General features: G+C 33.0%; 2 protein-coding genes across 2 annotated transcripts; one reads left to right on the top strand and one right to left on the bottom strand.

The window, feature by feature from the left end:
* Positions 1-129: 129 nt before the first annotated feature.
* On the bottom strand, positions 130-3,842 carry LOC110726652 (pollen receptor-like kinase 4). Its single transcript, XM_021906123.1, has 3 exons — positions 2,182-3,842; positions 1,278-2,006; positions 130-1,069 (listed from the first exon to the last, which is right to left on the bottom strand). The coding sequence occupies exons 1-3, from the start codon at positions 2,880-2,882 to the stop codon at positions 490-492; spliced, it is 2,010 nt and encodes a 669-aa protein (XP_021761815.1). The 5' UTR covers positions 2,883-3,842; the 3' UTR covers positions 130-489.
* Positions 3,843-8,035: 4,193 nt separating this feature from the next.
* Positions 8,036-11,867, top strand: LOC110726788 (beta-amyrin 28-oxidase-like). The gene is made up of 4 exons (XM_021906303.1): positions 8,036-8,547; positions 8,880-9,391; positions 11,046-11,233; positions 11,388-11,867. Exons 1-4 carry the CDS (start codon positions 8,108-8,110, stop codon positions 11,697-11,699), a joined length of 1,452 nt encoding a protein of 483 aa, XP_021761995.1. The 5' UTR covers positions 8,036-8,107; the 3' UTR covers positions 11,700-11,867.
* Positions 11,868-13,171: the final 1,304 nt, after the last annotated feature.

Genomic DNA, 13,171 nt, shown 5'->3' with positions numbered 1-13,171 from the left:
GTAGGGCCCTTTCGTTGGTGGACATTTGATCATATATTGAAGGTGGTGTAATTCCATGAGGTTTTGGGTCTAGTTTGCTACAATTGAAAGGCAGAATGAATTGCTCATTGATAGTCTTGCCGTGAGAACTTTTTTTCCTTTTGATTTGATTGCTACCCTATATATTTAGTAGGTGTCTCATTATTCTCTATCGTTTTTTCTCCTGGTTTTATGGGGTGGTTATCGTGCCATAATTTTGAAAACTTTCAATATCTCTAATGAGGTTCCTTCCTAAAGTAAGATGAAAGGGGGGGGGGGTGTTTAAAAAATCTCTTTGGTGAAATACTGAAATAAATTTGAAGAGTAAATCAAAAAAAGAATTTAGAAACAAGTGCAAGAATTTATAGAAGTTTTATGATTGTCTAAGTTTAAAATGCCTAGTTAAAAAAAAAGTGACCTTTGATACATTCTCTAATTGAAAATTGACGGGAAAGCTAAATTATTAGGATTTTAAATGAGCTCGTCTGTCTCTTTGATCTCTTCAATCTTTTCAACAGCCTCTCTTATACTCCATCTTACATCTATATTCTCATGGCAACAACCAAACCCAACCTTCAAAAGTTTGTTCATTTCAACCTTGCTGTAATGAGTACCTCCCATCCCTTTATCAAACACATCTTCTCCCTTTTCCTCTTCATTAACTATATCATTTACCCAGGCCACTAGATTTTCACCCTTGACATTTCCGACAGCAAGGAAGTTGGTCGGGAATTTCCCAGTTAGCACTTCCAGTATGAGAATGCCAAGGCTCCAAACATCAGTTTTCTTTGTAAGACGGCCAAGGTGAGCATATTCTGGCGACTTGTAGGCAACCATGAGCTGTTTAGCATGCTCTGTGTTGATCAATGGTTTCAAGGCATAGTCCATGAGAAGGGGTTCATAAGAATAATCAAGAAGTACGTTCGATGATTTGAGATATCCATGGGGCACTATTAAGCTTGGGAGCTCACTGTAAAGGTAAGCCAACCCTCTTGCTATCCCTTTGATAATCTTCAACCGCATTGGCCAATCAAAAATTTCATCCTTCGTACTATGTTTACCTGAAACAGATTAAGTCTCACTACATTATGTTTAAAAAATCTTCTTTATGCATTAATGTTTCCTCTTCTTGGAATAGTAATGAAAGGAAGCAATTCAGGCTCTAGAAGAAGCAATATATATTGACCATTTGGGATTTGTTTTAACAATACTCCATATAACAGTTGAATTTATGTCTCTCAAAGAAATAGAGAGGTTACTTACCATGAAGATGACTAGCCAAGCTTCCATTGTCAACAAAATCAAAGATAAGAAGCTTCTCTTCTTTTCTATAGTAACATGCAACTAAAGACAGCACATTTGGATGTCTTAATTTGCCCATTTTCCAAATGTGCTCATGAAATTCATCCCTTCCCACTCTGCTCATCTGCCTAAACCTCTTCACCACCAAGAGCTCTCCTGCAAATACCTCCACCTTGTAGGAAGACTCAAAATTTCCGCTCTCCAACACTTCTGCTGATGCAGTTAACAGTTCAGAGAGATCAAACTTTTTCCTGTCATCTCTCACGAAATCTAGCTTCCCTGGTTCTGACTGCTTCTTTACAGTCCTTGGGCGCTCCTCGTTTGGTGTCATGTGTGTATCCCCAAAATGGTTTCCATCTTGAGATGAAAAACTATCTAGTTTCTTTAGCTTTGTCTTGCGTTTCTTCTTATATACTATTAGAATTGTTGCTGCCAAGATCACTAGTGCAAGTAGTACAACTAGCACAATTACAGTGGATTTACTTGATGAATTGGTTAGGTCTTTTAATACTGCACCCCCTGTATTACCTTTGCATGGCTTAAGAGGGGCCCCACACAGTCCCTTGTTGCCTGCATTGATTTGTAAGGAAAAGTATAAATTTAACATTTCCAAGTATCGCAACAAACATTGGTCCATTGGTAGGTGGTAATATATGTCGCAGTGGTAATGAGTTTGTAGGAGGTATTTTAAGAAAGTTTAATTCCAATGTCCATGGCAATACCTTTTCTTTTGTTGCGAATTTATGAAGAAAAACATTTGCATGAGTGTAGAATTGCATTACCATGGACTTTAGCATGAGATATATAATTATACACTAACATATTACCATTATCTGTGCTGTCATTACAGCCTAATTCTATGATGTACATGTTTTACCTGAAAAGAGTTTTGGATTGAGGTGCATGAGTCTTGCAGGTATTGGACCCTCCAATTGGTTGTTAGCCATATTGATGCTTGGCAAGTTTTTTTGATGAAAATCCGGGATGGTGCCTTGGAATTGGTTGCCATCCAGTTTCAGCTCAACGAGGATGGGTAATGAGGTGAGAGATGATGGTATCCTGCCGGTGAAGGCATTGTTTGCCAGGATTATCCTCCTCAAAGCATCCATTCCAGTAAAGGCATCATCAGGAATTTCACCAGAAAATTTATTGTTAGACAGGTAAACGGATCTCAGTTTAGGCAAACGACGAAAATCTGGGATTGGACCCTCAAACTTGTTATTTTTAAAGCTCAGGGTCCTTAGCTCAGGCAATTGAGAAATCGCATCAATATCAATGGTGCCGCCTAGACCCATATTTTCCAGCTTTAATCCCCAAATTTTGCCATGTTCACAGATGACACCCATCCATTTTTTATCTGAGCATGGAGCATTTGAAGGGTTCCAGTTGGAAATAGCATCCATATTCGTGAGAGATGTCTTAAACTTTAGCAGGGCTTCATCCTCTGTGAGTCCTGATACCGGTGTTCCTATGCCCGTTATTGCTAAAAGAGATAGAATATGGAAGAGGTAGGAACACGAGGATGGTGGGCGCACAAGCGGAGCAAATGCATGCGCGCCCATCAGCAGTTTTAGGAATATATATTTATGTATTTTACGTGAAGGTAGATAGATAGTAATGCCGTTTGTAATTTATTTCCTTTCACGCCAGAGGTTGAAAGGTTGACGGCTAAATTTGGTTTTTATTCGTTAGTTTTATCGTCTTTCATGTTGTATCTTCATCTTCAATCTCTTTCCCCTTCGTCTTTCATGGAGATTACGCAGAGGATACACAAATATAATGCCAAAAATAGGAGGGGTGGTTTCGAAATTTAAGAAGGTTGATAAACGTAACGAAAATAAAATTATAATAGGGGAGGTTTTGGAGGGTTTATGGAGGTGTTTAGAGGGGAGAGATAGGGTGGTGATGTCTCTGTTGGCTTTACGAAGTGTGAACTTGGCGGTTGATTTCGGGTTTTGGGGCGTTGTGGAAGAAGAAACTGGGATATGAGCTGTGCATTTCGGGTTTTGGTATGTTGGGAGGAGAAGAATCTGGGATATGAGCTATATTGAGGCCGAGAAGAATGGCCAACCTTTGAATAAAAAGACCACAGTTTTCCTTTCTTTTTGCATTCTATTAATAGTTTTGCCAACTTCTACGAAATAAGAGTTTTGTAAAATTTTTGCATGAGGATTCATGTCTAAAAGAAGTTGAATTTCAGCCTCTGTAACTATACTGTAAGGTGTTTATTTTTATTTTTTTTTTTTAAATGTAATTTTAACTTGCATTATCGAAGATAAAAAAAAACGAAAACGTATGTGGAATTGTGTTTTTCTCGGTGATATTCGTATTGTCTGGCCTTCTCATAATATAATGAAATGGGAAGAAAATCATTTTACATGAAGATAATTTTGTATTTTTCCTTTGTTTGGTTTGTAAAAAGTTGAAAAATGAGTTTCGTAAATACAAAATGTTTTCCTTTGTAAATAAGAAATGCCTATGCCTTATCCAACATCCTTGTCTTTCCTTCTCACCCAAATCCTCCCTCTCCTCTTTGGGGTTCCAGTGTCCTTCATTGATTTTCATTAAATTAGAAGAAAAAACAATGTTTATCTTTTAGCCAAACACAATCGAAGTGTGAAAATCTCGCTTTTAATAATATGGTTGGATGTTCAATTTCTACTGCTAATCGAATATTATTTGTTTATGTGATTGTTTGCATCAAAGTAAGATTCTTGCCTGCTCGGGTATCAATTTAAGTGATTGAGTTTTCCTTCATATGAATGTCGAATGTCTAAATGAAGCTAATTAATTTTCAATTTTTTACAAATAAAAGGAAAATGCTAATAATGTTCGGGGGCGTTGGATAAACTAGTTAAAAGTAGAAAGATTAAATTAATACTAACATTAATTACACCGATCAACGCGTAATTTTGTCATGCTTTCCCAAATTAATAATACTTTAGGTAAGATTTTATATGTTTTTCCAACGCTCTAGAAACGTTCGTTAGCAAGATCCATAAATAAAACCTTGGAATTATTGCCATGAAATTAGAAAAATCCATTAGATGGTTTGACCTTCCTATGGGCCGTCAGAAAAAAAAAAGTTCACTCAAATTCAGATTTATTTACACAAAGTAAATACTGTATAATTAAAACGATCTTGCTAACGAGTGTCCCGACGCGTTAGATAAGGATAAATTATATTGGTTGAAATGGTATAAAGTTAGGAATTCATGACAAAATTACGCGCGTCATTCGGTGTAATTGATGTTAATTTTACTCTAATATTTGCACTTTAATTCTCTTATCTAACGCCCCGGGGGCGCTCATCAGCTTTTTCCTAATTAAAATAATCCGTATCAAAATCAATATCTATGCTAATCTATACACTAAAAGGCGTTCTTAAAAACGTCTATGTGTCACGTAAACCCTCTTACTACGTCACGTCACCAACTCAACTACTCATTACGGCACGCGACTCTCCCTTTTATTTGTTTTTCATTGCACTTATAATTATAAAAAAAAATATTTCCACAAGATTTGAACACAAAACCTCTAATTTTAGAACTAACTCACTTACCACCAAGTTATGTGATTTTTATGCTATTATTTGAATGCAAAATATTTATATGTAGCAAGTGACAATTTGAGCAATAAATTTAATTACAAGAAAATTGAGACATAAATTACAACGTATATTAATGATCCACCCCATGTAATAACCTGGGGCATTATCCGGGCCCAAAACCTAGAATATTATTAAAATTTAATGGCAAGAATTGTAATCTCGCCACGTGTCTCCATCGCTTGACAAATCATGTGGCGTCATGTCATGCGTTTACCGATCACTAATGTTTGCTAGTTATAACATATATGTGTATATTTTAACATGCAACAATACAATTACAAAATTAATTATAATACTTTCAATTACTCATTTATAATTTTTTTTTTGACAAGTTACTCATTTATAATTTATATTGGTTATGTTACTACGTATTTAAAATATGTGATCCAAAAATACATAGTAAAATTTGCAAAGATTAACAAATACTCCGTAATTTTTTTTTTTTCTTTTAAGTTTTAACCACAATATATGTTTATTTGAAGGATTTTTTTTTTAAAATTTTAATTTTTTTATGACAACTAAAGAATAAAAATTCTTTTAACAAATAAAGCAAAACTAATTATTAAATAAATAATTTTAATGTTCAATAATATTTGCAAAGATTAACAAATACTCCGTAATTTTTTTTCTATAAAACCACCAATACATTTCACTTTATTTTATCATTTTTTTTTATTATACTACAAAAATCAAGGCATCGTCTGGGATAAAAGGCTAAAAGCTAGTTGATTATACATACTAATGTAACATTTTTACAAAGTAGGTTTGGTTTGTGATCGGATGCTCATAAGATTCTAGAATCGGGTGTACACGAGATTTTGCGTTTGAAAAAACAAAAAAAAAGAAGTCAATGATTGGATTGATAGCTAATTGCTTAATTAGTCTCAAACTAATATGATGCTCTTAATCAGTACGGAGTATTTTAAGATGTTCACTGACTTCTCTTCATTGACCAAAATTTCCATTATAGACTCTTGTGCAGAGTTGTGCTCGAGGCTCACGTGGAACATTTTGCATTTTCACACCCCTCCTTTTTCATATTATTTTTTTTTTCTTATTTATTTATTTATGACAACTATTTTATTTTCTTATTCAAACTTACATATTTTATTTTTTAAGTTTTTAATGCATCATTTTTCTAAATTGATTTTTATTTCTTTTCTTACATTCAATTCAATTCAATTCAGTTCAATTCAATTCAGTTCAATTCTGTTCCTAATTTGCTTCTCTCATAAACAATTCAGTTCAACTCACTTCAATAAATTAGAAGAGACTCTTATTTACCATTGCTATTGAAAGCAAGGAAAAGTAGAAAGCATGTGACTACTTTTGCTTTAAAGAGGAAATAAATAGAGAGTAAGATATTTACGAAGTATTTAATATGATAAGGTCACACAAAATAGAGTTGTAAACCTGCTATTGATTAAAAAAAATGAATAAAATATTTTCATAATACAAAGTAAAAGTATGTACGGTGTAGAATTTACAAAAACATATAAAATCGAAAAGTGAGCAGATGTTAAGAAACTGAAGAAAGTAAAAAAAACTATTATCCCACTATTTTTTTTCTTTTAAATTGTAATTTTCCAACAAATCCCACTTACATAATAATTTAGTTCATTTAACCCACCTTCCATTTTTTTTTTAAGGGAGGGTCCTAAAACTAATTAAGTGTTTTATCAAATTGATGATTTTACAAAAAAAAAAAAAAAAAAAAAAAAAGGGAAGCATATTTTAAAATGTTCGTAAAATACCAACCAGTCCTTAAAAATAAAAATTGGTATTATAAAAGTATTGTATTACTTTATATGGAGTACTATACTAGGTTTTTCCAATATTTTTTAGTTAACACATTTCTTTTATTCTGTTTATCAATTCACAAGTTCAACATTCATATCTCTAATACCAGCATTTGTTAAAAAAAAAAATGGTATATATATTTATAAAAGTATACATTGACAAGATTCTTACAAGATCTCACTTGTCTATATGGTTCACCATAATTTTGAATCACAAAAGATAGTGAAAATAATTAAAATTTGTTAAAATGTGTCAACTAATTAAAAATGACAGAGAACAACACACCATATTACTTCCTCCATTTTTTTAATTGCAACATTCGAAACCTTTTGAAAAATGTTTTCTAATAATGCTATTGTTACCAAGTACTAACCACGAGAACAAATATGTTTGCTAATGCTACTGTGTGAAAAATAATACTAATAACAATGACGTTCATCACTCAATTTTGCAACTAGACAAAATAAATGTTTGCTCAAGCTACTAACCACGAGCACCTCGTGGGAAGTCTGGGGTCATCAAATCTGCTTTGCCTTATTTTTCATTTATTCATCAAATAACTAATATTTTAATTTGAGAATATTATATGCAATCAATCAAACATTTATAATTGAATTTATGTTTTTCAATACTAACGAATATTTTTATGGATCTTTCTCTTTAATTTATTACTACCACTACTTTCCGTAACCTTGGCTATTTTGTTATTATTAATTTAACTTAGGTTGCGTAAATTCTTACTTGATGAATATCGGTATATTTGTCTAGTAGGTCATTAATCTTTATTAACAACCTTTATTTTTTTAATTTGAGATAAGACAACTCATTTTTTATTAACTACATAGAAAATTGGATGTAGTTATCGTGATGTAAACAGATTTTACACATAATGATTTCGAAAGGAATTGATTTATCTGATTAACCGTTGAATGATCAACAATAACATTAGATAAAACATTGATTTATCTGATTAACCGTTGAATGATAAAAAATAACATTAGATAAAACATTGATTTATCTGATTAACCGTTGAATGATTTATCAGATCTTACACTTACTACGTGTTTTTTGCTTGTTTTTTTTAGACAAAGATTAAGCGGGCAACATGGAAAGATACACTTCGTATTAAATAGAGTAAAATTTTCACTATCTTACTTTTGTACCCAAAATATATATATACATATATATATAATAAAATAAAATCAGCATACATGTAGGCACATGATATTAATTGTAATATGGTTTTATAATATTGTATTTTTCCCAAATCCCATATCATCCAACCACACACTCTATCAATATATAAATAGACACAACCTTCAAAGTATTAGTGAAAATTAACTCTAAATTAGCATCCACCACCAAAAAAAAAAAACCATGGAGCTCTTCTTCTTGGCTAGCATAGCCCTTATTTCCTCCTTATCTCTACCTTTTCTCTATCTATTCTATAGGCATTATTCGACCTGGGGGTACAAGCTACCCCCAGGATCGATGGGATGGCCCGTGGTGGGCGAATCCCTAGAGTTTTTCTCTACCGGTTGGAAGGGATACCCGGAGAAGTTCATCTTTGATAGACTTAAAAAGTACAAACCTAGCCAAGTGTTCAAGACTTCCATCTTTGGTGAAAAGGTTGCAATTTTATGTGGCGCGACAGGTAACAAATTCTTGTACTCGAACGAGAACAAGTTAGTACAAGCTTGGTGGCCTAAATCAGTTGACAAGATCTTTCCTGCTGCCACCCAACATTCCTCCATAGAAGAAGCTAGGACTATGCGGAAGCTTATCCCTCTTTTCCTTAAGCCCGAATCTTTACAAAGGTACGTGATGCATATACGTACCATTATGTGTATTTATTACTATGTATGACTTCAATTATTTTCAACCTCATCTAAATGTGATTTTTTCATAATGATGGATTAAATCAACCTAATTAGATCAATGGTTTAACAATATGATATGTATGTACATAGATATAGTAATATACGTGCATAGTGAAAATTCTATTTCTTTGATATGTTTTATTATTTTTGGTGGAAGTGAGGTAACAACATTTAAAGTCGATCTTCAAACTTTTTAAAATGAACCATCTCAATTAAAAGTTTAAAACTGTACATATTTACCTGATGTATGATTTTATTACCTTGTATAGGTACATACCCATCATGGACACCATAGCCACCAGGCACATGGAGTCCGGGTGGGAGGGCAAGGACAAGGTAGAAGTGTTCCCATTAGCTAAGCGATACACCTTTTGGGTGGCTTGTAGGCTCTTCTTGAGCATTGAGGACCCGGTCCATGTAGCCAAGTTCGCGGACCCCTTCAATGAGATAGCCGCAGGGATCATATCCATCCCAATAGATCTCCCAGGGACACCGTTCCACAAAGGGATCAAATCTTCTGAAATCGTAAGGAAAGAGTTGAGTGCAATTATCAAGCAAAGGAAATTAGACTTAGCAGATGGCAAAGCTTCACCTACACAAGATATTCTATCTCATATGTTGTTAACTTCTACTGATGATGGGAAGTTTATGAATGAAATGGATATTGCTAATAAAATTTTGGGACTTCTTATTGGTGGACATGATACTGCTAGTGCTTCTTGTACCTTTATTGTCAAGTTTCTTGCTGAACTTCCTCACATCTATGAAGGTGTTTACAAAGGTAACTAATTAATAACCTTAATTGATTTAATTATGTGCATGGTTTTATTTTTTACTTGTACTTTAATTTGCTTAAACATGAATTAGTTCTAGGATTAATGTATAGTAACTTGTTATAAATTCGTCGTTTTGCTAGTTAATAAATTCGATTTTCCCATATTAAATTAGATGAAATGATTTTTTCACTCCAGGCATATCTCCTATGATTGAAGGTTAGAGTCAGTGTTTTATGATGAAAATGCCAAAATTAATTTTTGGAGTGAAAAATCTATTTATTTTAATTTTTTATATAAGGAAATAATTTTTACAAAGATATAAAGAAAAATATAAAAGAGTAAAAGACTAATGAATGTGTGACTGAATAAAAAGAAAATAGAAAGTTATAAAAAGGCTAATCATTTCTCCATTCTTAAGTAATACTATGACTAAACAATGGTAAGTCTTAAATCCATAAGTAATACTATGACAAAATTAGCTTTTTTTTTTTTTTAAACAACAGAAATAGTTTATTTGACTAAAATTAGATGATTGAAAGAGCCTAATTAACCAAATAAGCTCATTTTTAGTAAGATGTATGCAAGAGCTTATTCATTAGTTTATCCAAGTATTTAAGGTGAGATGACAATTATACCCTCATTTAACTCAAGAATTTACCATAATGATGAAATATGTCAATGTTTCATTCTGCATACTAAAAAAGTTTTTAGAAATTGTTTTAAATAACAAGGTTTTCGAAAATAAGTTATTTACTAAACACTCTATACAATCAGTTAATACGATGCAATCAGTTAATCAAAATAACTATGAATTAGTTAAAATTAGCTAACACAATCAGTTTTAGTTTTCACCTTTTTACCAAACATATTGGTTTTTTTGGATTGATAGGTTTATTTTTTAGTTGGTATGAATCATAAATTTAATAATTTTTTAATAAATTAATCAAGAAACCAAATTACATGGATCTTGGCCATCTAGCTAAACCAAAACCAATAATTTAGTTGACTAGAGGTATATTAAAATATTTCTTGATAATTGTGGCATTTACTCCTCGTTGATGATTTATGGTCTTATCAACTTATACTCTTATAGTAATAATATTGATTTTGTCCTTTCTTCATTACTCGTATTACTCTCAACGCTCGTTAAACTCGCACACACTCGGTAGTTGGTAGTCTTGGTACTACTTGTGTTGTCTAGGGACGATAATGACATCATGCTATAATAGTATAATCTTTATATGGAAATTTTAATAATGCAACATGTCATTATGGTCAGTCGGCAACAAAAGTAGTGTATTTTCGTTAAAGATTTTATCAAAATCCTATATAATATGATTTTGATTTTTATAGTATTGCACTATTATTACTATATTAAAGTTCTTAAACATTGATCATCAAAGTAAAAATGTAACAATAAAAAGGATAGATTCGGAAGGAATAGTAAGAAACACTATTACAGTTGAACTGAACTAAAGTGAACTGAACTGAATTAATTTGAAAATAATCTGATGAGAACAGACCCTATTTACATATCAAGTTGTTGCATGCATCCTTAATTAAACAACGAGTCAATGAACAAACGTAAAATTTAGAGGATCTTGTAGAAGATTAATGATTTGATTATTATCTAATGGTGGTTGGAATTTTACTATGCAGAGCAAATGGAGATAGCAAATTCAAAAAAACCAGGGGAGCTTCTAAATTGGGAGGACATACAAAAGATGAAATACTCATGGAATGTGGCATGTGAAGTGATGCGTTTGGCTCCTCCACTCCAAGGTGGTTTTAGAGAAGCCATTTCCGACTTTATGTACAACGGGTTCCAAATTCCCAAGGGCTGGAAGGTAATTTCACTATGACTTCTTATTATTTATTTCGAGTTCTATACAAGTCAGGTCAGTTTGACCAGGTTTAACTTTAAATCATGCATGTTTCACAGTTTTGACCCTTGTACTAAACTAAAGGTTATTTAACACGTATAAATGTACATATTTGCAGCTATATTGGAGTGCAAATACAACACATTTGAACCCAGAATTTTTCCCTGAACCGACGAAATTCGACCCATCGAGGTTCGATGGGTCCGGGCCAGCACCATACACATTCGTACCCTTTGGAGGGGGACCAAGAATGTGCCCAGGAAAAGAGTATGCAAGACTAGAGATATTGGTGTTCATGTACCATATTGTCAAGAGGTTTAAATGGGAAAAAGTGCTTCCTAGTGAGAAAGTTATTGTTAATCCCATGCCTATTCCGGAGCACGGCCTTCCCGTCCGCCTTTTCCCACATCCTCAAACCACGGTTGCTTAATTTGATTAGGATTCGGGGATTCTCCTCATACTATTTTTAAACTCTTGATCTAAATAAAGTATAAATTTAATTTAATTTAACAAGTATCCTTTGTATGTTTAGTATTGCCCTTCGTATTACCCTATATTATACTCCTTACGTCTCTAAATTAAAAGTTATTTCTCTTTATTATGTGAGTAATAAATATTAGAAACTGACCTTCTAATAAAGTGAAGGAGGGAGTAGTTTAAAGGTTTGGCCAGAGCGAAACATATCATAGAAGTATATAGGAGCAACATAATCTATGATAAACGGTTTGGGTGAGAGAGGTAGTTCCAAAATTGAGATGGCGTGTTTCAAAAAAAAAAAAAAAAAAAAAAAAAAAAAAAAAAAAAAAAAAATTGCGTGATACATTGGCAGTTGATCGGCCACCAATATAAAAGTATATGTGTTTATATGTGAAAATGATCACCTTGAATAAGGTTCTAGCTAGAGTGGGAAAAAAAAAACCTTGATTAGTAGGCTTGTGTTTGATGGGCAGAGCACCTACACAAATAAGCAAGTTAGCTGACCTCGGGGGTGTGTTCAATAAAACCCCCTTGATGCTTAATTTAGCTCAGGGACAAAATATGAGAGATATTCCCTCCATCCTTTTGTTAGAAGTCTATTTCTAAAATTTATTACTCATATAATAAAGAGGAATAGGCTTCGAACAGAGGGAAATACGATAAATGCTACGGGGTAATAGAATTAGATTTCTTTGTGGGGTGTCTTTGAATGCCTAATTTATACTTCGTACTCGTATATGATTATAATTTATAATCCTTTAGGGTTTTCAACCATAAAAAAAAAGGAAAATTTGTCAAGAATAAGTCAACCTTTGTCCGATTCACTCAAAATAAGCCAACCTTTCAATTAACCCAAAATAATCCAACCTTTATAGGGTATCCACTTTAAATGAGTCAAGTGACCTGCAACCGGTTATTAACTGGTTATTAATGTTAATTGTGACACGTGTCAGAATGTGGTTCGTCATTTTTCTAATAATAATTAATTAGGAATTATTATATGATTAATTATTAAAAAAATCTATTAATTATAAAAAAAAAAAAAAAAAAAAAAAAAAACCAACCCAACTAGGGATGGCACTGGGTCGGGTTAAATGGGAGACCCGCCCAAGTGGGGGGGGGGGATGGAGGGAGGTTTGGCGGGTGATGGGTCGGGGATGAGTATAAAATGTGTACCCGCCATGGGTGATGGGGCGGGTATGGATTTTAGAGTAGACCCGCCCCATATCCGCCTCGCCCCGTACCCACCTTATACCTGCATCATATTTCTTTTTGAAGAGTTGAAAATTTATGAAACTTGATACCCCTAAGACCCAATAAGCTTGAATAGTGAAAGTTCCAATTTTCTTAACCTAATTTGATATAATCGTCATTAATATGATACAATAGAGCATCATGGCAACGGATTCGGGACGATTTTGGGGC

The sequence above is a fragment of the Chenopodium quinoa genome, unplaced genomic scaffold, assembly GCF_001683475.1.
Source record: "Chenopodium quinoa cultivar QQ74 unplaced genomic scaffold, ASM168347v1, whole genome shotgun sequence".
In the NCBI taxonomy this organism is placed as follows: Eukaryota; Viridiplantae; Streptophyta; class Magnoliopsida; order Caryophyllales; family Amaranthaceae; genus Chenopodium; species Chenopodium quinoa.
This window is presented reverse-complemented; position numbering and strand designations above follow the sequence as displayed.